The sequence below is a fragment of the Carettochelys insculpta genome, chromosome 23 (genome assembly GCF_033958435.1).
Source record: "Carettochelys insculpta isolate YL-2023 chromosome 23, ASM3395843v1, whole genome shotgun sequence".
Taxonomy (NCBI): Eukaryota; Metazoa; Chordata; order Testudines; family Carettochelyidae; genus Carettochelys; species Carettochelys insculpta.
This window is the reverse complement of record NC_134159.1, coordinates 2,634,076-2,660,544: the sequence shown is the minus strand read 5'-3', so window position 1 is coordinate 2,660,544 and position 26,469 is coordinate 2,634,076. Positions and strand designations below refer to the sequence as shown.

Sequence of the window (26,469 nt, the reverse complement as noted above, 5' to 3'; positions counted from 1 at the left end):
TTCCAATCAGCTGGGACCTCTCCTGATCTCCATGAGTTTTGAAAGATAGTAGCCAAAGGCTATTATTTAAAGAAGTCTTATTGAAGGCACAAAACAAATCATCCCAATGTGCTGTAAAAAATGCAAATATGAAAGGCAACCAGGTTGGCTTACCAGGGAAATCTTTGGCCAGCTTAAACTCAAAAAGGAGGCATATAAGAAGTGGAACCTTGGGCAGATGACTAAGGAGGAGTATAAACATATGGCTGGAGAAGCCGGGGAGTAATCAGGAAAACAAAAGCACAATTGGAATTGCAGCTAGCAAGGACTATGAAGGGCAACAGGAAGGGTTTCTACAGGCATGGTAACAATAAGAGATGGATCAGGGAGGGTGCGAGGCCATTACTAGATGAGGGAGGTAACCTGATGACAGATGATGTGCAAAAGGCTGAAGTACTCAATGCTTTTTTTGCCCCAGTCTTCACAGACAAGGTCAGCTGCCAGCCTACAGCACTAGGCAATGCATTATGGGAAGGAGGTCAGCAGCCCTCAGTGGGGAAAGAATGAGTTAAGAACTATTTAGAAAAGCTAGATGCAGACAGATCCATGGGTCCAGATTTCATGCATCCAAGGGTACTGAGGGAATTGGCAGATGTCATTGCAGAGCCTTTGGCTAATATCTTTGAAAACATTTGGAGATTGGGAGAGGTCCCAGAAGATGAGAAAAGAGGAAATGTAGCGCCCATCTTTAAAAAGGGAAGAAGGACAATCCAGGGAACTATAGACCAGTCAGCCTTACCTCAGTCCCCAAAAAAATCTTGGAGGGGATCCTCAAGCACTTGGAAGAGGGGAAAGTGATCAAGAGTAGTCAACATGGATTCACCAAGGGCAAGTCGTGCCTGACCAATCTGATTAGCTTCTATGATGAAGTAACTGGCTCTGTAGACATGGGGAAATCAATGGAGGTTATACACCTTGACTTTAGCAAAGCTTTTGGTACAGTCTCCCACAACTTTCTTGCCCATAAATTAAGGAAGCATGGATGGAATACATGGACTGTAAGACAGATAGAAAGCTGGCTAGGTGGCCAAGCCCAGTCAGTACTGATCAATGGCTCAAATTCTCATTGGTGGTGGGTTTCAAGTGGTGTGCCCCAAGGGTCAGTTCTAGGGCCAATATTGTTCAATATCTTTATTAATGACCTGGATGAGGGGATGGATTGCACCTGCAGCAAATTTGCAGATGACACTAAGCTAGGGAGACAGATAGATATGCTGGAGAGTAAGGATATGGTCCAGAGTGACAGATAAATTGGAAGATTGGGCCAAAACAAATCTGATGAGGTCCAACAAGGACAAGTGCAGAGTCCTGCACCCGGGACAGAAGAATCCCAAGCACTGTTACAGGCTGGGTGTTGACTGGCTAAGTAGCAGTGCAGCAGAAAAGGACCTGGGGATTACAGTGGATGAGAGGCTGGATATGAGTCAACAGTGTGCCTTTGTAACCAAGAAGACTAGTGGCATATTGGAGTGTATTAGGAGAATAATTTTTGGCAGATCTAGAGATGTTATTATTTGGCAATGGTGAGTCCTCATCTGGCATATTGCATCCAGTTCTGAGCCCTCCAGTATAGAAAGGATGAGGATACATTGGAGTGGGTTCAGCAAAAGGCAATGAAAATAATTAGGGGGGCTGGAGCACATGACCTATGAGGAGAGGCTGAGGGTATTTGGGCTTATTTAGGTTACAGAAGAGAAAACTGAGGGGTGATTTGATAGCAGCCTTCAACTTCCTGAAGGGGAGCTCTAAAGAGGATGGCAAGAGGCTGTTCTCAGTAGTGACAGATGGCAGAACAAGGAGCAATGGTCTGAAGTTACAGAAGGAGAGGAGCAGGTTGGATATTAGGAAAAACTATTTCCCCAGGAGGGTGGTGAAGCACTGGAATGTGTTACCTAGAGAGGTGGTGGAATCTCCATCCCTAGAGGTTTTTAAGTCCCAGCTTGACAAGGTCCTGTCTGGGATGACTTAATTGGGGTTGATCCTCCTTTAGGCGGGGGGCTGGACTAGATGACCTCCTGAAGTCCCTTCCAGCCCTAGGATTCTGTGATTCTGTGGTGATGGAAGGCACAGCATGGGAAACAGGGGCATTTGTCCTCCTCAAACATCTTCACCAAACCACCACTCCTTGGCTAAGTGCTGTACCAGCAATGAAGTAGGGAGTCTCAGCCCAGCACACTGCCTGTGTCCCATCAGCACTGCAATGGATAAAACCAGGTTCAGAGTCCTACACAGAGAGTCCCCACTCTGGGAGGTTTCCACTCCAACACTGCACCTACACTATGAGATAAACTTGAATTTATTAATATTGATTTTGTAATTCTGGAATTAATAAATTCAAATTTGACCATCCTCACCTCCCACGTGCTCCTCACAGTCAACTCATTGCAGCCACTCTCAACTGGCAAACATCGACTCTTGCAGTAGGGCATTGTGGGGACCTAGCCCAAGTTCCCTCATCCCCGTAGCATTCTGTGTATGCTCACTGGTCTTTGAGATCATCTTCTCCCATTGCATTTTCCTCATTCCCTCCCATGCTAAGCAAATGTCCATTTTTCCCGTTGGAGGCACGAAAAGTAGAGCATCCACAGAGATGGCGAAAAAGGTTACAGAAATGTCTTTCTTCTGTAGCTGACTTCTCAACTGGCCATCCTCTGAGTGGTCCCCCCTCCCATGATTTCATCCAATCCCTGGAAATAACACAGGGACCCTGAAAAGCTTGAAGAAAGAGAAGATAGGGAAGTTTTTGAAAAAAGAGAGTTGCTGTGGGGAGAGTCTTTGGATTTCCAGTGCACTATGAGGCTTCTGTCCACAGGCTGTGTTCTCAGCTGGCCATGCACTGAGTACCCCCACTCCCATGATTGCAGCCGGTCCCTGAAAATAACACAAGGACCCGGACTGTATACTCAAAGTGAGAAGAAAGAGGATAGAAAAGTCTAGGAGAAAAGACTTTTGACTTTCTCCTTCTCTACACAGACGTCACAAACAGGGGTTATGCCAGTGCAATATCATACACGGAACTTACAAGGGAAACAGGAATCTCAGCTGGCCTTCCCCGTGTTCCTGAGGGGGTCAAAGCACGAAAACAGATGGGAGATGTTAGCAAAAAGCTTTTATAACAGAAACATCAAACCAGCAGGTGCCTGCAATGGACAGCAAGCCCCGGAAAATATTTGTAGTGGGGTGTGTCGGGGTGCTGTGGTCTGTGGCTGCAGAGCCGCTTGCAATGTTGAAGGAGCTGAAATAGTCCCCCAACTATCTTAGCCTCTGGGGAATACCTACCCCCGGTGGCTGCAAGCACCCCACAGGTCCCTTGCTAGGGGAGTGGGGGGTTCAGTGGGGGGCCAGTTGAAGTGGTCCCCCCATGTGTCTTAGCCGCTGGAGGACACTTCCACCCGGCAGCTGCAAGCCCCAGTGGTCCCATGCTTGGGATGTGGGGGGGGCGTTATTGGGGACCAGTTGAAGTGGTCCTCCCGGAATACCTTAGCCACCAGGGGAGACTTCCCCCAGCAGCAGCAGCAAGTACCACTGGTCCCTTGCTGGGGTGTGAGTGGGGGGTTCTATGGGGGGCCAGTTGAATTGGAGACTTCCCCCATGCGGCTGCAAGCCCCCAGAATTCTTTCCTGCCCTTGGAGCCCTAAATGTGCACAAGCCAGGACATGGTGGTGCCTGGCAGTACGGCCAGCACTGAACGGCAGGCAGGTCCTTTTATTGGGGCAGGAGCTACCCACATGATGTGGCTGAGCATGGGAAAGACCCCGACTGCGTGGTGCCTGTGGAGGAGGGAGGGGAGTTCACACACAAATGTAAACTGCTGAGAGGAAGTTTCTCAGCGTCTCATGCAAGCACGACCCCCACCACAGCCTTGCTGCCACATGGTGCGGCGGGGCAGCGGCTGGCACGAGGCAGCGCAGAAAAAAATACCAAGTGTAGAGACAGCACCACGAACTCCCTGCAAGGGCTATTTGTAGCAGGTAGATGCACTCACAGCGCTAATAGCAAAGAAAGACAGACATTTCTCAGGCTCTCATACAAACATGAGCCCACAGCCACAGGCTTCCTGGTCCCGATCTGAAATTCACGGTGTTCCTGTTACCTAACCCCAGTGCACCTGGAGAGCAGCAGCCAGAGCAGAGCACTGAGGGGCATTGTGGGGCACAGACAGGACACCTCTGGCGGCTAATAAAGTCAATGATTTCAAGACGTGGCGCTTTTACGCTGGCCTTTAATCGAACTTTTGAATTTGAGCTTCACACTACACCCAGAAGGTACCGACTGTATTGTGATATCAACATCAGTGCTCCCTAAATCGAGCTAATGGGATTTGCACTGAAAGACAGTCACATGGTAATATCGAGCTAAATACCTTAAATTCGAATTTATCTCGTAGTGTAGACACAGCCCAAGTCTTTCCCCAGACTTCCCAGGGCCTCTGCACTTCCTGACCTGTGCACGCAGTGGCCACAAGGTGGCACTGTGCAACATGCTCAGGACACCCACCACTTCCATGCAACACCCCGAGCGTGACCGGACAGGGGCCATGACTTACCTCCCCCGGCCCAGCTTGTGTCCATGAAGCACGATGGGCAGCTACAGGGGAAGGAAACAGCTGGGACTGCTCTCAGTGGTCTGTCGCAATGCGCCTCCTGCAGAGCCATGGGATTGACCTGTACTACAGGGACTGTGGGTGTTTGAGTGGGGAGTTATCCCCACGTATCCCATGGACACTCAGGCCCGGGTGCTATAACTAGGTGCTCCTGCACCCCTTGGCCTGCACTGGTTTCTATAAATTCCAGAGTTTGCAGTTTGGTTTAATGGCTCTCTGCATTCCCACCGCACATACTGCCCCAGTTCCAGTCTCTCCCTTCCCCTTAGCCCTTGCAGTAGGTCTCACCTTCCCATCACAGGGCTCAGCACTGGAAAGCCCTCACAAGCCATGGTAACCCTACATTTCTTCAGTCTTATCTTGAAGGAGGAGATGAAGTAAGCATCTCTGCTTGCCCTAGGCAGGGAATTACATAGTTGGGGCACATTATTTCAAAGAGCCAACGTCCCACTCACTCACGTTTATTTGCAGGGCAAAACAGGTAAGCTGCTGGTTCAGAGGCTGACAATCAGCAGGAATGTAAAGGTGGATCAGTGGCTGAGCAGGGTTGCATACAGCCAGTCACAGTCTTGATTACAAGTCAAAGAATTCTTAGCTCAAATATTTGATTTGACTGGGAATTTATTCCAACACTTCAAAATAGGAGCAGTACACTGACAAATGTGCCTCGGAGGATGCCCACATCCTGTTGCTACACTGCAGGCAGGTGCTCCTGAAAATGGAGGGTGCTCTATTTTTTTCACCTGAATAGCTCCACACCAGCTTGGTAAGGTTTCCTTGGTGGTAAAAAGAGGTTTTCATAATGGACCTCAGTAATATTTTCTCCTTGAATGCTCTTTGGCTGCTCTGCATCTTGGCTTGCATGTCAAAGACACCTTCCTGTGCTGCAGTTTAATATCCTTCTGCCACCGCCTCCTGTACCAGGTCTCTTATGTGTGGGTGGTAAGTGATGTAGGAGGATGCTATGAATGGGCAGAAGGCTCCTGCAGGTGAAACCCAGGCAGACAAGGTGACTGGGTATCCCTGGCTGGATTTTGAATCATTCACTTCTCCAGACAAGTTCAGACTCAGATTTAATTCTTGATACCTAGTTGACAGCCATCTTGCTAATCACCCTGGGAGCAGCACTACCTGTCCGAATGAGACATAACTCAAACCCTATCAGCCAAGGAATTTAACTGGTTGTTGGGCACAGTGACAATTCTGCAGAACACCTGGGTCATTGGTGGTGCTGAACAAACTGCTAGCTTGTATAGTTCTTCCCTGCTAACAAAACCACCAGAGTTACCGCATTTCCCCGAACTCCACTGGTTTGTGACTTTCTAAGCCTATTAAAATACAGAAGGTGAAAGCCAGCCAGGGACTGAGGGCTGCCCACAAATATCCCAGGAGCTGCCATTTACTCTATCCCCCTCTACTTTAACAAGAATGAAAACTTTCTATGCTCAGTAATTCTAAGCACAGATTCCACTTTCCCATTCCCATAATCTCACACTATTCTCCCTGTCTTTTCCAGAATCTACATTTAAAATTAATTGGAGGCGTTTTGTTTTTATGCTACAGTTATATTCTATCAATAGATGCACCATAAACCACTATTTTCGGAAGTTTAGTATCTATTTATAAAGCTGTCAAAAAGAAGAGAGCCTTTGTCTAGGACAACAGTATTTGTAACGATTTTTAGCTAATGGCATTTAGCAATTTGCAAACCCAGCAAAGGTTAAAAAGCACACAAATTGGGACTTTTGGCTGTAGTTTCGGAAATTTCTGAAAACAATGGGGTTAAACGGCTTTTGGGCCTGTTCTCATAACTGTCCTTGAAAACCAAAAGGGCATTAAACCACACATTATAATTTTTCACAGATCCATATCAACTATTTTTGTACCCTGAAACATGGCTATTCTATTTCTCCAGTCCTTGAAGAATTGTTTGCATTTAGACTCCCTACATTCAAACTCCACTGACGTGAATAGAAAGTCTCCCGTGGATTTTCACCACGGGTCTGAGACCCCCCAAAACCCAGAATATTCCCACATTTTCTTCACTTTCAAACATAAACACCAAACTCCTGACACCGAAACTCAGGACAGCAGCATAATGAAGGGATCATGATCTGCGGTGGGGTGGGGGAAGAAGGTAGTGGGGCTTTCCATGCTCTACCCACACATATGCTCCGCCCACTTGACACCAAAATGAAGCATGTGGCTTGTGCAGGCCTTCAAAACAAAATCCACCTGGCATCTCTGGACTCCTTGAGCTGCTCTCTCTCTCATTCAGGTTTGACTATAACCATGGGCTGGCTGAGCCCCTTGACTGGCAGAAGGGTAAGAAAGAGAAAAAGCAATGGCAGTATCTCCCCAAGTCACCCACTCAGGGCGCCAGAGTGAACGGCCAGCCTGGAATGTGTCGCTCTGGAAATTAGAAACAATATCGGCCAGCGATGAAGAAGCTGGATTGAGGTTTTAGGGGCACAGGGAAATTTACCGGCATCATTGTTCTGTCATCCCCCCCTGTGGGCACACTTATTCCAGAATGAGAGTGTGCACACTGGTATACCTAGACGAGTATAATCATGCCAGTAAATTCCCCCCACCCGCCTGGCATGTAAATCTGGCTCCATTACTGTCCTGCTGGGTGACCTCAGGCAAATGCTGTCACCTTGTGCCTCAGTTTCCTCTGCTTTTCTGGGCAAAGACCCACTTGGTCGGACGCCTCACGGCGGGTCTGGGCCCGAGAGAGCCGTGCTCCCACATCTCTCTCGGGCTACCAGGTGCCACGGGACTCCTCGGTGTTTTTGCGGATACACACTAACCGAGCCGCCCCTCTGCTATCAGTTCCCTCCTGTTCTGTGGCTTGTGGTCTGCAGGAGGCAGGCGGACGCGGCTTCCGGCAGGACAGGGCCCTGACCGCCCACAGAGGCAACGGGAGCCGCTGCAGGCGCCTGGGATCCGCATGGGGGTGAGGGTGAGGGTGAGGGTGAGGGTGGTGCCGCATGGGGGTGAGGGTGAGCCACACAGGGTTACATCGGAGGGCTCCTGCGGGGGGCGGCTACTGAAACAAAGGGGAGCTCGGAGCTGCCGGGGCAGGCGCCCTGCAGACTCAGGCAGGCGGCTCGGCTCGGCTGCCGGCCGCCCACGCGCCACGGGCCCCGACGGCGGCTGAGCCAGGGGGCGAGGGGGCCAGCCCGGGAGAGGTCCCGGCCCGGGGCGCGCTGGCCCCGGCGGCGGGCTGGGGAGCCGAGCCGAGCCGGGAGGAGGCCCAGGCGGAGCCGCCCGCAGCGCTTCTCCGGAGCCGTCCCTGTCCCGCCCCGGGGGTGTCCCCGGCCCGCGGACCCGCCCAGGTAGCCGCATCCTGGGGCCGCCCCCGCTCCTCCCCCCGCCCCCGGCCCGCCCCCCGCTCGCTCTGCCCGCGGCTCCAGCCCGGGATCGGCCGGCCGCGCTGACAGTCTGGCTCGGCGGCAGCCGCGGGCGCATCAGCCGGGCAGCGCCCCCGCTCCGCACCTGCCTCGCCAGCGGCTGCCCGGCGGGGCGCCCCGCAGCCCGGAGCGGGGCTCCCGGCTCGGGCAGGGCGGCTGCCCGCGGCTCCCTGCCCGGCGCTGCACCAGGATGAGCCCGCGGTGCTCCCTGCGCTCGCTGCTGCTGGTCATCCTCGCCGCCTTCTCGGCCCACGCCAGCAACTGGCTGTAAGTGCGGGCCGGGGCCGGGGCTGGGGGCGGGCGGCGAGCAGGTGCCTGCGGGCTCCGCTCGGCTCTGCGGGGGCGCTGGGCGGGCGGCTCCGGCCCGGGGGTGGCTGCCCCGGAGCTCCCAGCCCGCCAGGTGCGGGGCGCGGAGCATGTGCCGGGCGAGGGCCCCGCTGGCCCTTCCCTTCCCTTCCCTTCCCGGGGAGCCCGGCCCCACGGCGGCGGAAAGCCCGGGGCACCCGGCGAGCGGGGCCGGCGGGGACCCCCAGCGGCTGCCCAGGGAGCGGGCTCTGCTCGGCCGCCGGGCGCCACCTGATCGCTGCGCTCAGCTGAGCCCCTCGCCGGCTTCTCTGGCCCGGCCCGGCCTTCCCCGGTGTGCTGCGGGGGCTTCCGGCGAGCTCGGGGTGCCGGGGTGGGCAGGGAAGACCCAGGGCCCGGCCTGCTGCTGCTCGGAGCCGGGGAGCGCCCTCTGGGCTGGGGGTCACTCGCCGGGTGAGCGGCTCTGCGGCCTGGCCCAGCTCTCCCCCTGCAGAATTATTAGTTGTGGGGGAGGCTGGTTACAGTGTAACTTTCTGGAAGTCGAAGCTGCATCTGCCTTTGTTCTTCAGTCCCTAATCTGTGTCGGGCCGGGGGTGGCGGGGGCCTGAGCTCAGGGTGCCAGTCCCAAGGCAGCCCGGGCTCTGCCGCCGTCCTGAGAAGTGAGCCGATGGGCTGGCGATGGGGAGAGAGAGCCTGGCAGCGTTACCAACCCGCAGCCCCCTCGAGACAGCTCCTCTCTTCCCCTGGCTGCGCTGGGGGACACCGGCTCCCTCCTGGGCTGGGTTAGAAGAGCAGGGGTTTGCCCTTGGACAATGCTGCTTCTCCCTTGGCATTAGCAACCTGGCCGGCACCCGTGTCCCAGAGCCCTGCAGACCAGCGCCCTCGTGGGCGCTCTGGGCTGAGGTGCTATTGAAATGCGCCGTCTGAGGCTGCGACGTGGAGGGGCCCGGTTAGATTAGGGAGATAGGTTGTAAGGTAAACACAGAGGGAAACTGCTGCTTGTTCTGGAAAATTCCTCCAGAAGTTGGCCAAGGCTAGGGGAAGAGCTCCCTGACAGGACAGCCCCATGGGGGGCTCTGCTGGGGCAAGGGGAGGCAGGAGCAGCATCTTCCTCCATGGCCTTGAATTAAGCTGTCGGTTTGACACATTAGTCCTTGGGTGGGGGTTGGGGGGATGAGGAGGCTTCTGCTGCCCCCAGCTTCTTTCAGCCTCCCAGGCTGTGGCATGAGCAGATTGAAGTCTGAGCAGAGCTGGGCTCAAGGGCTTTCCAGGGCTGTTCTCTGGAGCAGCCTGACTGGTGCACAGCCTGACTCTGTGGCTTGGCTCACACCAGCAGCCCGAGCCACCCTGGCTATGTTACCACTTGTGCTATAGCAATAAATGTGATTAGGCCAGTTTGCCTCTTCCTCTGTACCTGAATGGCCCATGGCCATGAATGAGACTAATGAGTGTTTCAGGAACTGTGATTAATCTCTGGGGCTATTACATTTCAGCTACAAAATAGGACCTCATCATTTCTGCCTCCTCTCAACGCTGTATGTCTAGGTTATGCTCCCCCACAAACATTTCCCGTGTCGGGGATTGTCCCAGTCAGTCATAGCCCCCCCACCACCACCACACACACACCCCCCGCACCAGCACCACCATTGCTCTGTGACCCACAAGTGCCAATGCTTTATCCCTTGCTTAAGCCAGTAGTGGCTGAGTGGTTTGTAGAGGATGCTGCTTGACTGACCCTAGGAAATCAAAGTGCTGGCTGCTCTGTGCCTGAGGTGGCCTCTGTCATCTATCAAGTGGCCAGCTGGTGAGAAGGGGGTTTGGCTCAAATGGGCTAAGTTGTCCCAAGCTGTGTTCCTGACCTCTCCTTTTTTCTTTGGCCTGGGAGACAGAGGTGTGAGGCTTGGCTCTCTTGCAAGCGCAGGGCACGTTAGAACACGTAAACAGGTGGCCTGTAAGCTGGCCCAGCTTTGGTGAAGGCATGGCATGGCCCTGTGGTGGTGGTTTCTGCCGTGGGCCAGACTGAAAGGAGAAGTGCTGGCGGAGGAGAATGGCCTTACCAGGAACCTCGTGTGGGAGTTGGTACAGATGCTGCCAGGCTGACTTTTGGGAAAAGGGGTTGCTTCTGTAGGCGGCTTCATCATGCTATTTGGGGATTTTTACAGGAACCCTGAGTGCTGAGCACTTCAGGTGGCTCTCTGCCCTCTGCTTTAATGCAGTACAATCAGAAACCACTGAATTAGGGTTGCCCATGTGCACAAAGATACCAAAAACTGAAGGGCCAGTGAATGTGTAGCTGTTTCTCTGCCAGCGGGTGGGGTTGGTGTGTCACAGGAAGGTTGTCCTTGCATAGTAAGAGTAGATGTGTGCAAGAGGGCAGCGTGGAGATGTAGTGGTGGGAATGGAGGCTGCTTTCCCTCCAGGGCTTGTCCTCTGGACAAAATGGGCTTGGCTCACAGGAGTAGCGGGCAGGAGAGGCTATGTTGTAACCAATGAAAATGGCCTTCAGCAAAACCACCCTCGGGAGTAAGATTTTTTGTGTTTTAATAAGGGTTGGCTGTAGTAAGAGGGATTTCCACTGGCTGGGTGGGATTATGCATTAACTTGTGTATTTGTATTACAGCAAGGCTGAAAAATGCCTTATTGTGATGTGTCGCCCTGGTACCTCGGCCTCTGTACACTGAGTTACCGGAGCTGAGTGTGTTGGAGCATTACAGCCCACTTGGTTCATGTTTGGAAAAACAAAGTGTAGGCGGCGTTAGCTGCCAGTGACGGGAGGCTTGTGTGCAGCACTTTGTACTTTCCAGGTTATAGTGGCTCTCGCTAAGAGGATGGACATATGGGGATGCAGCTCTGTGGGAGTGAGGGGCTCAGTCCAAGCGCTTACTTCCAGGCACCGGCTCCTGCCAACAGCATGGCAGGAAAGTGGAAGCAACGAACAGTGCCTGAGATGACAAATGTAGCTAGTCCAATAAAATGAAAATCTACAATTTTGTATTCTTCGCCTGCTGGGCTCAGGCATGTCCTGCACTTGATACCAAAAGGAGAGGGCTCCCTCGGGCAGTAGACACCAAAAAAGGGCCCTGGAGCTCTCAGATATTCTCTGTCTCAGACTATCCTCCTTTCTACATTCCAGCGTGTGTTCTGTAGTAGTGCTATGCTATATCATAGGTTGTGCCTTGCTTTAGGCCTGTGTATAATGTGTGTATGTGCAGGGCCTGTGGCCTGTGGCCCTTGGATTTGGCCTGGGCACACAGCGTGGGGTTCTGTTTGGTATGTCTGTTCCCCTCTGCCCAGCTGTGTACTGTTTGTGTTCATGTTTCTTTAGGCTTGTGTGTAGGTGTGTAGGTTCAATGGCACAGGTCTATAGAGAGTTTGCTTTTCCAGAAACCTGCTGGATTAGTGATTAAGCTCAGTGAGCGTTTCACAAGACAAGAGTTTTTCTAAAGCTTCTTTTAACCTGTTGGAACTCGCATTCCCCAAACGCTTCGGAGACAGGCAGCTTGTCCCAGTGGAGTTGAACATTTTCACAAACTCCCTGTTTTGCGAGGAAGAGCTCTGAGGGGGTCGCTGGGGGGAAGGCTGTTAAGGTTGGTTTGTATGCTGGCATTGGTGCGTTTTATAGTCTGTAAAGGAGCTTGGGATCTTTGGGAATGACTGATCTGTAGTCCCTCAGAGGGATCACTCTGCTGTGGAGGCTTTCGCAATTGGAACGGAGTTTGCAAAATCTGATCGTGAAACAAACCAAGAAACTTTATATCTAGCTAGGAAGTCAACCTCAGGCATATGTTTTCAGCCTCTGGATGTTGGGCGTTGCTGCTGGGTTTGCTGTTAGGTCCTGGAAATCTCTGTCCTGAGGCCATTTCCAGATTTGCAACTAGAAACTTCCTCCGTTTTGATGACACCTGTAATTCTGCTTCTCCTCCTGCATTTCCAGGGTCAGGGGAAGCCTCTTCCTAACCCTCTGTACTGAAGTGCCAGGTCAGTGCCCAGTAGCTCTGAGGCTCAGAATGAGCGTATTTCCAGCAACATTATTTCCAGCAACGTTTCCACCCATGCAGCAAGCCCAGAAGTGCCAGAGCTATGACCTGGCACTCTAGGTTTGCCAGCTCATAGCTCCAGCACCTCTGGGCTTGCTGCATAGGTTGTGAATGTAAAAAAAATTGCTTGAGCCCTGGCACCTCTTTCATTACAAATTATGTAGGAGCACAGAAGCTTGCTACTTGCATAAAAGTTTCACTCCTGGATAGTAATGGTTTTTGTTGCTTTCCAAAACATTGCATTGCAGGTGTTCCTGTGACTGGCATGTGGGACTGAATTCAATTCTTGTTTTGTTGCTGTTTTGCACTAAAATATTCCAAACCCTGCACCATGTGCGTGCATTGAGAAACGTGGCTTGTATGTGCACAGTCTTTTTCTAGGTGGTGCAAATAAGATGTGTGTGACCTTTCTCTAAAGGGGTGCTTATCCAAGCTCTCAGCAACGTAGCAGCCAAATGCTTCTCTGAAGTCAGAAAGGATGGTCTGAGTTCTGACGGACTGTGCAAAGGAGATTGTCGCAGAACAACTTTGTTGGCAAGTTCCAGTCTAACAAGGTAAAGATAGCCAGTAAACTAACCAGCACGCTGAAGCCTTATTTCTTGTGTGTATTTGATATTATTGGCTTCTAAGATATGACTGGTAAGCTGGATTCTTTGGATAATATTCTCAATACCCTAGAGAAAAGGTCCCTTGTAGGTGAAGAACCCTGGGCCCCCGCTCATGTGGGCACCATTATCAACTATCTTCATTTTCATGCTGTTATCTGGTTAAAACTGTGCTGGCTTCTTGGAGCTTTGCAGGAGGCTCTGCATGTGCTGTAAATAGTCTGAGATGTGGTTACGCTGCTGTGTGCCACCAGCAGCTCCTCTGCCCCCTATTTTAATGGGGTTCAAACATGACAGTAACATCTCCTTCTGGGCTGAGAGTTTGCTTAAAGGGCCAGAAGCCCAATTGTTGTGTTTTTGTTTGAGTGGATGGGAGCTGGGAGGCATTTAAACTTTAAGAAAATGGATTTGACTGTGCTAGGAATACTTAAAACCTGTGAGTTACAAAATGAGGCTGGCTGTAAGCGGCTCTCTGTGGTTTCATTCTGTTTGTCTTAAAGGGCCAGAAAGGAAGGGATAATGCTTTGCATTTCTACAGCCCTTTTCATCGGGAGATCTCCCAGTGCGTTGCAAACACAGGCCCCAGTGCTCGTCTGCCTGGCACCTCATCACGTGCGCACCTTGGCAAAGCGTGTGCTGTCGTGAGGCAGAATTCTAATTTGGCAGTGCTTCCTCTGGTGGTACTGGTGCAAATGGCTGTCCATGCTGCAGGGTGGTGGGCAACTGGGCCCTGTGCTGATAATTCTCCCTCACTTGACTGTCTGTTTGCCTCTGCTCTTACCATCTTGATGTGGATGACAGAGTTCTCTTCTGTTAGGGGTTTCCACAGCACCAAGAGGCTGTGATTCTTGAGTCTGGCTTAAATCCACTGCTGGTGAATTTGACCTGTACATTATGGTTGCGGCTCTAGATATTTCAGCCTAGCTGTGTCCTGGTCCAGTCCCTGGTCCAGAGCAGCCCTAGGCAGTACTAGCTGATGGCTGGCCACTGAGACCCTAAGGCACCAACCTGGTGCAGGTGGGAATGGCTGGAACGTAGAGGCATCTTGCCATGTCCCTTTTCCCTGGCCACTCCCCCATTCCAAACCTTACATAGACCCAGGACCCCTGTGGCCACATAAAACAGAGAGTCAGACCCACAGTCTCTCTTCCTTCCAACATCCTGCTGCAGAACGAATGGCTGACTAGGAGCACTGCAGGAGAGAAGGGATGTGAGGACCCAGCTTGGGACCTGAGTGCAATGGGGAGCTCCCTCGTGCTGCCCCAGGCTTCCATTTGAGACCTACCACCCCTATATGATCTCTTCATATTTTGTTCCTTGTTCCTGAGGCAGGCACTGTGTTGTCCCTGCCACATGCTCTCCCCAGAGCCTCGTGTGCCAGGGTCACCTTTTCCCAGAGGGCAGGAGGAGGAAGATCTAAAAGCTACAAATTGCTCCGTCGGACATTTATATTTCAAAATAGACACTAAATCTTGCAACAACTTAGGACGAGCCCAGTCAACTTTAGTTTAGACAAAGAAAAAGAGGGCAAATGGCTTAAGGGTTTGTATTTTGGTGGCAGAAAAAGCATTTGGAAATCTCCCAAACCAGGGAGTTAGAGGAGCTAGCAGGGCCCAGAGCTTGAGCTCCTGTTAGATGCTAGTAACACCACAGATAATGAGTTCCTAGCTGGCAGGGAATCTCCAGGACTGTTTGTTAGGACACAAGAGGTAACTTGGTCTATCATATTCAGATAGCTAGTGATGGGGAACTGCGTTATATGGGGTTCTTGAGTGGGTGGTAGATTGGTAACTTGGTGGCTAGTAGAAGGAATCCCTATGAATGTGGATGTGAAGGAAGGTATCTGCGCAGCGAAAGCAGATAGAAAGGATTGTCTTCTGGGCTGAGAAGGGGAAGATTCCTGTGAGCTCCAAAGCCAAACAACGGCAAGAAAAATGGACTTGTTCCTTGTGCTGCCTGGGATGCTGGTTCTTCTGAGCCTATAATGGACCTCGCTGTTCTCTGAGCCTGCAATGGACTGTTCTGGTTGCTGCTATTCATGTCACTGAGCTGTAAGATCATCACAAGGGCTCTGGAACAATTTTTATAATGGGGGTTTGGGAGCCATTAAACCAAACTGTAAATGCTGTTTATTTTATTAAAAAAAAAAAAGAGAGAGAAGACCTGTGGCAGCTTATAGACCAACAGATATTTTGGAATTAAGCTTTCATGGGCAAAGACCCACTTCATCAAATGCATCTGACAAAGTGGGTCTTTGCCCACAAACAGAGGGGAATAATCTCTTATGCTCCAAGATGTGTCTTAATCTATAAGGGGCCACAGGACTTCCTGTTGTTTTTGCGGATACAGACTAGCACGGCTACCCCTCTGGTACCTGTTTATAAGGGAAACCACTTCACGCCAGGGAGCTCTGAAGCACCCTCCTCCACCTTGGTGGTTCCAGCCTTTCTGGTTCATTGTCATCCCTTCAGTAACTTGAGTTCTTGGATGGCATATGTGGAAGCAGTCTACTGACTTGCTTTAAACTGCCAAGCAAACTAAAGAAACTGTTCTTACTTGTTTTTTAATTTGGCTTTATCAAGGCAGGGTCATTAACGTTCAGGAAGGTGAAGGTGGTCGGGGATTGTTGAGCATTGGATTCTGGAGTCATGTGACTACAAGAGACTCTCAGCTGTCCCTTAAAAAGGTCCTAGTCCTCTTGTTGCAGAGGAAAGCTTGAAAACATGACCCAAGTATTCCCAGAAGGCAAATAAAAAAAACCCAAATGTGCTCATTTTTACAAAAATCTGATGACCGGGGGGGCCTGACTCAGGAGTTTTAAACACTCGGGTTGGCAATATTGAAGGTTGTAAGAAAATTGTGGGCAGTGGTTTTGTGGTGACAAATGCAGCTTTCAGCAGACACAGCAACTTCTCATAGCTGCTGCAGTTTTCAGCACTTGGATGCTGCCACCAGCAGAGGAGCAGTTTCTGCTCATGTCTTGAGGAAGCTACAGTGAAGAGTCAATGGTGTGAGATTGTGCATTTATCTTACATTAAACCCGTTCATGGTCTCCTTGTCCACCAGCCAGTGTGCACGCTGGGGCAACGGTGTGGGACGGCTGGGCCCTGCTGCGGTACGCTTCCTGATCTGAAGGTTGAGCAACAAGAGCAAGTCCATGCCAATGGCTCTTTTCTCCTTTAGAATCACAGCCATTGGCCCATATTCAGTACAGCCCAACGGGCTTGCGGCAGCATCAGCGGCATCGCAACAGGATCAGCAGTGACGGCATTTCTCAGACTCTGTGACCGTTGCGGCAAAGACAGCTTGGGCCAGAACAGTGGAATATGCGTGGGCGGGCATGGCAGCACCTGCCTGCATGCAGTAAAGCGTTTGCAAGATGCGCAACAGGCGACAGTGCCTGTGTGCTGTAGGAGAGAGCAGTGTTTCCCAGGGTTGTCTCCCCGGGGGTCTTGGGGAAGGTTCTAGTGTGTCACAGGCCTGCTGGTTGGAGAATGAGCTTCTCCTGCACTTCTATCCCATGGGGCTGGCCCTGGTTTCCAGCTGCCAGCATTGCAATGGGACAGGTCTGGCTTATTCCCCCTCAAGTTGGGGAGTGAGGCAGTCAGCTAGGCCATATTGGAGGAGTGATGGTGTGACAGGCGTGGAGGAGGTATGTGTGTGATGCCCAATGTGGCAAAAGCTCATGATTGTGTGGAGGCATCACAATGAAAGACTGACTTGGAGACTTTAACTAGAGGTGAAAATTGCAGCTAGCAAGGGATGTGAAGGGTAACAAGAAGGGTTTCTACAGGTATGGTAGCACCAAGAAGTGTGGGACTGTTACTGAATGGGGGAGGCAACCTAGTGACAGATGATGTGGAAGAAGCTGAAGTACTCGATGGTTTTTTTGCCTCAGTTTTCACAGACAAGGTCAGCTTCAGACTGCTGCCCTAGGCAGCACAGTACGGGAAGTTGGTGAGCAGCCCTCGGAGGTGAAAGAACAGGTTATAGGCTATTTAGAAAAGCTGGGCGTGCACAAGTCCATGGGGCCAGATCTAATGCATATGACAGTGCTGAGGGAGTTGGCTGATGTGATTGCAGAGGCACTGATTGTTGTCTTTGAAAACTTGTAGCGACTGGGGAAGGTGCCAGACAATTGGAAAAAGGCCGCTGTGGTGCCCATCTTTTAAAAAGGAAAGAAGGAAAATCCAGGGAACTACAGACTGGTCAGCCTCACCTCAATCCCCAGAAAAATCACAGAGCAAGTCCTCAAGGGATTAATTTGGGAACACTTGGAGGAGAGGAAGATGATCAGAAATGGTCAAAATGGATTCACCGAGGGCAAGTCATGCCTGAGCAAGCTGTTTGTATTCTGTGATGAGATAACTGGCTCTGTGGATGTGGGGAAGATGGTGGGTGTGGGGAAGATGGTGGATGTGATATACCTTAACTTTAGCAAAGATTTTGATGCTGTCACTAACAGGATTCTTGTCAGCAAATTAAAGTAGTATGGATTCGATGAACGTACTGAGAGGTAGATAGAAAACTGGCTAGATCATCAGCATCAATGGGTAGTGATCAATGACTCATTGTCTAGTTGGCAGCTGGTGTCAAGCAGAGTGCCCCAGGAACCAGTCCTGGGGCTGGTTTTGCTCAACATCTCCATTAATAACCTGGCCGAGGGGATGGATTGCACCCGCAGCAAATGTGCAGATGACAGTAACCCGGGAGGAGAGGTAGATACGCTGGAGGTTAGGGAGAGAATCCATAATGGCCGAGACAAACTGGAAGATTGGGCAAAAGAAATCTGATGAGGTTCAGCAAGGACAAATGCAGAGTCTTGCACCTGAGTTGGAAGAAGGCTGGGGACTGACTGGCTAAGTAGCAGTGCAGCAGAAAAGAACCTGGGGATTACAGTGGATGAGAAGCTGGATATGAGTCACCAATGTGCCCTTGTTGCCAAAACAACTAACTGCACAGTGGAGTGCATTAGTAAGAGCATTGCTAGCAGATCAGGGGAAGTGATTATTCCCCTCTGTTCTGCAACTGGCAAGGCCACATCTGGAGTATTGTGTCCAGTTTTGGGCTCCTCACCAGGGAAGGGATGTAGTCAAATTTGAGATGGTCCAGAGGAGGGGAATGAAAATGACTACAGGGCTGGGGCACATGACTTATGAGGAGCAGCTGAGGGACCTGTGCTTATTTAGTCTGTGGAAGAGAAGAGTATATGCAGGAAAGAGAGTTGATAACAGCCTTCAGCTACCTGAAGAGGGGATCCAAAAGAAGATGGCGCCTCAGTGGTGGCAGATTAGGCAGCAGATGACAGAACGAGGAGCAATGGTCTGAAGTTACAGAGGGGGAGGAGTAGGTTGGATATTAAGAAAAACTATTTCACCAGGAGGGTGGTGAAGCACTTGAATGTGTTACCAAGACAGTGGTGGATTCTCCATCCCTAGAGGTTTTTAAGGCCAGGCTTGACAAAACCCTGGCTGGGATGATTTTGTTGGGATTGATCCTGCTTGGAACAGGGGATTGGACTAGAGGACCTTCTGAGGTCTCTTGCAACCCTAATCTTCTATGAGTCTATGGCTTTGGGAGAGGCAAAGCACAGTGCAAGAGTGAAGAAGAACAGATGTGTGGCTGATGTGACAAGAAGATTGAGGTAGAGACAAATCCCAGTCCAATGCCTCAAACAGTTAGGCAGATTCAGGGATTATTTCAGTTTAATAAGTAGAGCAAAACATCTGACTCTGGGGACGTGGCATATGGTCTGCCTGGGCAGAACGCTTCACAGTGTGGTGCTACCACAGAGGCCAAGGGCACCTATGGCCATGGGCAAAAGCTCCCAGACTTACCTGCAAAACCTTAGGCAGATGCTTGATGTATTGTATCCCCCTCTGACAGATCCCTGTGTTTTGTCCTCCAGGCTCTGGCACCAAACGCAATTGCTTGCGCTAACCCAGAGTTGCTCAATTGTGTTAGTGCCTGACGTGTTATAGCTGCACAGTAGCATGGAGATATTGCAACGTGCTGCGTATTGGGCAAGGCACTTACTGCTACCGCACAGCAGAGTTCCTGTGCGGGCTGATGGACGTTGGAGGTGTGTGGCGTGGCTGACGGGCAGTGGCAGTGATGCTCTGTATGGCAGTGGGGGAGCCCATGAACACGCCTAAAGAATGTGCCGAATGCACTTGTGGGCTCTCCAGCTGTTCACAAGGACCCTCTCCTCTGCCTCTCTCCACTGTCAGAATCCGATCAGGAAACCAGGGGAAGTGAGGGGTTCCCTTCTCAGGTCCTGTACTTCACTCTGGAAAGGGTCACTGTCACTGCTCCTTTGATTCCAGGGGCTGAGGTCCTGGTCTCTCCCCCACATTTCATGGGGCCTCATCCCTGAGGCACAAACCCCTCCCTGCTCCCAGGTGCTGCTGCTGCTCCCCACGGCGGCCAGCGGCCGTGCAGTCCTCGGGCTCCTGCGTTCTCTGTGCCGCGGCTCAGTCACGGCCTGAGCCTGAAGCTCTGTCTATGGAGGTTCGCCAACGGCAGGGTCTGGGGTGACCTGGGCAGGATGTAGGCACATGGGGAGAAGGCTTCTGATGGCGAAGGCCTTTTGCATCTAGCAAACAAGCTCCGGTGGCTGGAAGCTGAAGCAAAATGGGTTCAGATTGGCGGTAGGGACAGATCTATAACAGGGATGGTGATTAACCATTGGGCTAGCTTAGCTCTCAGTGCTGTGGAATCTCCCTCACTTTGTCTAATATCCCATGGAGCTAGAGCAGAAGGCCTGGGCTTTCCAGAGGAGTGCTCAGTGTGAAGTTCTCTGGCCTGCACTGTACAGGAGGCCAGACTACCTGATCCTAACTGCCCCTGTGAATTTCACTTTGAAAACTCACACAAAGAAGGGGAAAGAGACGGTTTGAACTGGTCCTGAGGAGAGTGCCTCGGCCTTTGACAGCAGTGTGACAGGATGTCCGGGAGGGTAAGAGAGCATCTGTGTTGAGGAAAGGACACGTAGTCAGTGTAACACCCACCATTAGCAAAGGGGGCAGCTGTTGTGCTTTGGCCAGAGAGAACCAGTCTGGCAGTGGGGCAGCCTGTTGTGCACCCATGGGAGATTGGAACCGGCAATGTTTAGCATTTTGCAGACCCTGAAGGATGGGGCTTGGGCAGTAACTGGTGAAGGTATCTGAGTCAAGGAAACCAGAACAATTAAAGCAGATAACAATCCGAGGCACTATCTAAGACCAGTCAGTGCTTTCCACTGTACACTCACTAGCGTTTTGCCCAGGCTTTTAAAAAGTTCTGGCAGCCTGGTCTCCTTGCACGCTCCAAGCACTAGCCTAACTAACCTTGCTCTTGGAATGTCTGTCAAACTCATTTTTGAATTCTAAACCAAGGTATAGATTGTGTATTTCGCTCGGACTCTTTCCTAACTTCATCCACCCTCCTGCTAATCTTTGTGGCTCTTCCAAGCTCCCTCAGGCTCGTTGGTATGCTTCTGTCAATGAAGCATGGTGGCATTACAGTCACGGAGATGGCCTCCTTCTTGGTCTCTAGAACGGTCACAAACAAAGAACGTTAGAGACACCAACACACCCAAAGGAGAATTGTTTAAAAATTCAAATCACTTCTTCTCTCTAAGGTACTTCCTACGTCTTCCCTGATCTCCGTGTTTAGGGAATACCCCAGTGACTCAAACGTCTGTGTTTCGCGCTACAGGGAAAACATCTCCCTTGATTCCTGCTTAATCTGCCCTCCCGCAGGGCTTTCTCTGTCTTGTTCTTGTTCCAGGAATCTTTTTCCCCTGAAGTTGCTATTATTCTTGGGTATATTTTAAATAAAAACAAAATTAATTTTTAAAAGAGCCTTGGAGTTAGGAAGGATCTTGCAGTGCTGCAAACAAAGTGACTGCAGAGGGATGAGTCACAGGCATATTTAAATTGTGAGATGCACCCTAGGTCAGGTGTTTGGAGCCACTGGCCCACAGAAGAATCAGCTGGAGCCCACACACAAGTGAAAGCCAAGTTTTGTTATGGACTATCACAAAGCAGGACAGAAAAAAAAACCCAAGGCTTGGAGGTTCTGGCCCGTAGCACGGAGATTTTCTGGTGGACAGGAATTTTTTCCTAATGTCCAACTTAAACCTCCCTTGCTGCAAGTTCAGCTGATTGCTCCTTGCTTTCTAGACCTTTCACATGGACCTTCTCAAGCTTGTCCACATCTTTCCTGAAATGGGGTGACCAGAACTGGTTGCAATAACCCAGTTGAGGCCTATTCAGCGTGGGGAAGAGCAGAAGAATTACGCCTCATATCTCGCTTACAACATTCCTGTTAATACATCCCAGAATTATGTTTGCATTTTGTGGAACAGTTTCACACAATTGACTCCTATGTAGCTTGTGGTCCATGAAGACCCTGAGATCCCTTTCTGCAGGGCTCCTTCCTAGGCAGTCATTTCTCGTTTTGCATGTGTGAAACTGATTGTTCCTTCTAAAGTGGAGTACTTTGCATTTGTCTTTAATGACTTTCATGCTATTTACCTCAGGCCATTTCTCTTGTCCAGATAATTTTGAATTATAATCCTACCTTCCAAAACACTGGCCATCCCTCCCAGCTTGTAAACATGAGAAGCGCACTTTCTGTGGAATTGTCTATATCACAGATGAAGATGTTGAACACAACTGGCTCCAAAACTGACCCATGTGGAATCTCACTGGTGCCCTTGCCCCCTAACTGTGAACCATTGACAACTACTTTCTGGGAATGGTTATCCCACTAGTTGTGCCCCCACCTTATAATAGCCTCCCTAGTGTATTAATGAGAGAGCCTAATGTCTAAGTATACTGCATCTCCTGCTCCCCACCACCACACTCCGCCTCCACAAGGCTTGTTGCCTTATCAAAGAAAGCTATCAGGTTGGTTTGACATGGTTTGGTCTGACTGTTAGTCATCACCTTATTATCTTCCAGATGTTTGCAAATGGATTCCTTAATTATTTGCTTCTGCACTGGGAAAGCTAATGAAGTTAAGCTGATTGGTTTGTAGTTTCCTGGTTTATCCTTATTCCTCTTTTCATAGATGATCACTGTATTTGCCCTTTCCCAGTCCTCTGCAACCTCTCTCATCTTCCATGACTTTTCGCAGATAATAGCTAATGACTCAGCTAATATCTCATTAGTCAACCCCCTGAGTAGTCTAGGGTCCATTTTGTCAGGCCCTGGTGACGTGAACACATCTAACTTGTCTAAGTAATTTTAAGTTTTTCTTTTCCCATTTTAGCTTCGGAACTGACCCCATGTTCACTGGTATTCACTGTTAGCGTTAGACATGGTTAGACGTCTTTGGTGTTCAATCACCAACTACCTTCTTGGTGAAAACCGAAATAAAGATGTCATTAACCACCTCTGTCATTTCCACATTTCCACACTTTCTGTTGTTTTTCTCTCTCATTGAGTAACAGACCTGCCCTAGACACTTCTTACTGGAAAGGAAATTCATAGATTTCAAGGCCTGAAGGGACAATTATGATCATTTAGCTCAGCTTGATGTATAACACAGGCCTGAGAACAGCTCCATAATAATTTTTAGAGCAGATCTTATAGAAAAGCCCCCAGACTTGGTTTTAGAATTGTCAGTGATGGAGGATGCACCATGACCCTTGGCCATTTGTTACACACAGTCAGGGAGCTGAAACAATTTGTGCAGTGCTGGTGCTGAGAGCCACCAAATCAAATTGTAAACCCTGCCTATAATGGAAACCACGTCAAGCCTGGAGATGCTGTGCCCCTCATTCCAGCATCTTTTCTCACAGTTACAAATGTGCACCTTATATCCAGTCTGAATGTGTCTGGCTTCAGCTTCCAACCTTTGGAATGTGTTATACTCTGCTTGACTGAAGAGCCGTTGTGCGATATCTGTTCTCCATGTCAGGCACTTGTACAGATTCATCCAATCCCCATTAATCGTCTCTTTCTAAAACTTTGGCTCTGTCACTCTGAGGCAGGTTTTCTCATACTTTGTTCATTCTCGTGGCTCTTCTCTGACCCCTCTCCAATTTGTCAACATTCATCTTGAGTTGTAGGCACCAGAACTGGACACAGGATTCCAGCAGCCATCTCACTGGTACCAAATCCAGAGGTAAAATAATCTCTCTAGCTACTTATGATTCCCCTCTTCATGCATCCCTGAATCACGCTGACTGAAGCACCACATGGGGAGCTCAGATCCAGCGAACTGGCCATCACAGCCCCCAAATCTTTTTGAGCCACTGCTTTCCTGAACAGAGTCCCCATCCTGGAAGTATGGCCTGCATGCTTTATTCCTAGATTTGCATTTAGCTATATTAAAACAGACACTGCTTGTTTGCTTGTGCTCCATTTGCCAAACAACCTGGCTTGCTCTGAATCAGTGACCTGGCATCTTCATTTATTACCAGTCCTCTAATTTGTGTCATCCACAGACTTTATCATTGACAATTTTATATCTTCTTGCAGGTCTTCGATAAACAAATATATAATAGGGCAGGGCCACAAACCGATCCCCTTGGGACCCCACTGGAAACACACCTGCTCAATGATGATTGCACATCTGAGCTGCGTCTACACGTGCACGCTACTTCGAAGTAGCAGCACCAACTTCGAAATAGCGCCCGTTGCGTCTACACGCGTCGGGCGCTATTTCGAAGTTAACTTCGACGTTAGGCGGCGAGACGTCGAAGTCGCTAACCTCATGAGGAGATAGGAATAGCGCCCTACTTCAACGTTCAACGTCGAAGTAGGGACCGTGTAGACGATCCGCGTCCCGCAACGTCGAAAGTGCTGGGTCCTCCATGGCGGCCATCAGCTGGGGGGTTGAGAGATGCTCTCTCTCCAGCCCCTGCGGGGCTCTATGGTCACCGTGGGCAGCAGCCCTTAGCCCAGGGCTTCTGGCTGCTTCTGCGGCAGCTGGGGATCTATGCTGCAGGCACAGGGTCTGCAACCAGTTGTCAGCTCTGTGGATCTTGTGTTGTTTAGTGCAACTGTGTCTGGGAGGGGCCCTTTAAGGGAGCGGCTTGCTGTTGAGTCCGCCCTGTGACCCTGTCTGCAGCTGTGCCTGGCATCCCTATTTCGATGTGTGCTACTTTGACGTGTAGACGTTCCCTCGCTGCGCCTATTTCGATGTTGGGCTGAGCAACGTCGAAGTTGAACATCGACGTTGCTGGCCCTGGAGGACGTGTAGACGTTATTCATCGAAATAGACTATTTCGATGTTGGCTGCACGTGTAGACGTAGCCTTACAGTTAGATACTGTGACATGTTACTTACCCCGTTTTTAATCTATTTAATGTTCATGTGATATTGTTCTACTTTTATAATCAAAATGCCGTGCAATACCAAGTCAAACGCCCTCAAAAGTCTGTCACAGCAGTACTGTTACCTTTAGCAATCATCCTTGTAATTTCATTTTATTAACAAGAGATTATTTGTTAATTTGACAGGATCTGTTTTCTACACACCCATGCTGATTTGCATTAATTGCATTAGTCTCCTTTAATTCCTTAGTAGTCGTGTCCAATATCAGCCGCTCCACTATCTCGCTTGAGACTGTCAGGCTGACAAGCCTACAACTATCCAGTCCTTCCATCTCAACAGGGTTTCTTAGTTGTGGGTTTGCTGCCCGAAATGGCCTTCTAAGCAGAGGGCTTCTCTGAAGGCGTTAGGAGGTAGCCATCAATGAGTACACTGCCTCTTTTTCTCTGAAGATGTGCTCGTTCATGGCCCAGCAGTTTCCAGTACAGTTGCATGCCAGGGTTAGGAGGCCAGCATCTTGAAAATATCCTAATAGACTTGAGAATTGGTGGGCCAGTGCAACTGGAGTTGAATTGGAAGACAGTAGGAGAATGAGGCTACAGCAAAGGAAGAAAAATTCTACAGCATCTCAAAGACAGCTATTAGCAGCAAAAGCAACTGTATTGTAGAAAAGACTGCAAGGCGGGTTGTCCAGGCACAATCCTGCACATTAGGTAAGGCACTACAGGTTGAACCTCTCTTGTCCAGCACCTTCGAGACATGACTGGTGCTGAATGAGAGAACTTGCTGGACCATGGGAGGTCAATATTCTCTAGCAGCATTGCCAACATTTCCACTGCTTACTGGGCTCTTAGAAGACGCTTAGGGGTAAATTAGAGCTCAATAACAGCACAGAACACTGAGAGCCAGGACTGGTGGCTGTAAACAAACTTTATGGGAAACTTGGCCACATCCATAGTAAGGGGTCATCCAGCTGACTAAAATCATGCTGGATTATACAGATGCTACCGGATGAGAGAGTGCCAAGCTAAAGAGATTGAACCGGTACTTGGAATGAGGGTGGAAAGTGGTCATGCAGAATGCAAGGACTGGATGGTTTATTTCATTTCCATGGTCACAGTGAGGGGAAGTGATGAAGCTGTGCCTCAGCCTAGGGTTGCTTGGGTCCCCACCTTAAAATGGTTTGAAAATGCTCTGTAGCCTCTACTGGAACAAGAGGGCTGATCCCCCCAAAAATGTAGACATGAAACCTGGGGCCTTGTGATCATGAGAACATGTGCTGACAAGAGCCCCAGAGATGGCGGGGGGGGCTGCCCTCTTCTGCTAAAGGCAAGAAGGAAGAGAGGTATTTATCTGTTTCCCCTCCTAACCTGTGTCCGCCAAGGACCAGGAGAAGAAGAGTGAGCTACACCTGTTTTCTCCTCGGAGGCAGGTACCTGTGCCAAAGCCAGCATCGCTCATTCAGCTTTGTCTGTGTAAAGCCATAGCTGTTTCCTGGTGCTTTTGCATGCTGGCTGCATAATATCTCCTCTCCCTAGAGGCTTTTAAGTCCTGGCTTGACATGGTCCTGGCTGGGATGATTTAGTTGGGGTTGATCCTGCTTTAGGCAGGGGGCTGGACTAGATGACCTCCTGAGGTCCCTTCCAGCCCTGGGATTCTATGATTCTGTGACTGTAGTAATTGCCCATCAGCCGTCACAGGCCTCTGCAGTTCTTGTCTAGTGTGGTGGCACCAAATGGCCCCTTGGCCTCACTGCCAGATTCCAGAAGGCAGCACGTAACCTGCCCCGGTCCACCAGCGGCCCAGCTGCTGGGGCATGGCTTTCTTTGCAATGGCCGCACTCTGTGTGCAGAAGATAAGAGGGGGGTGGACTGAGAAGGAATGCCAGGAGACCACCCCCGTGTGCTACGGGCAGAGGAAAAGCAACTCTCTGATACAAAGGCACAGAGGGGGGAAGGCAGTGAGAGCTGAAGAGCATCATGTTATTTACACTGGAGAGGGAGGCTGGAGAGCAGGTCAAGATGGAGTCAAAGCAGGGGAGGCCAGGAAGATCAGAAGAGCTTGCAGAGATAGGGACGTGAATTAAGGCAGCATCCCCAGATCAAACAGTCTAGCGTGCACAACCTCCCCATCTCCGAGCTGCAACATGCTACTACTTATGGCTGCTTTCCTGGGGCCCCTGAACATTGCTCTGCTGTG

General features: G+C 50.4%; 1 protein-coding gene across 1 annotated transcript in view; it reads left to right on the top strand.

Annotated features, from left to right (window-relative positions):
- Positions 1-8,077: 8,077 nt before the first annotated feature.
- WNT4 (Wnt family member 4) overlaps positions 8,078-26,469 on the top strand; it is a 29,978-nt gene continuing 11,586 nt past the window's right edge. Inside the window, exon 1 of the mRNA XM_075018020.1 lies at positions 8,078-8,325. Within this exon, the coding sequence (XP_074874121.1) occupies positions 8,249-8,325 (77 nt within the window). The 5' untranslated portion in view covers positions 8,078-8,248. The remainder of the gene's footprint in view (positions 8,326-26,469) is intronic.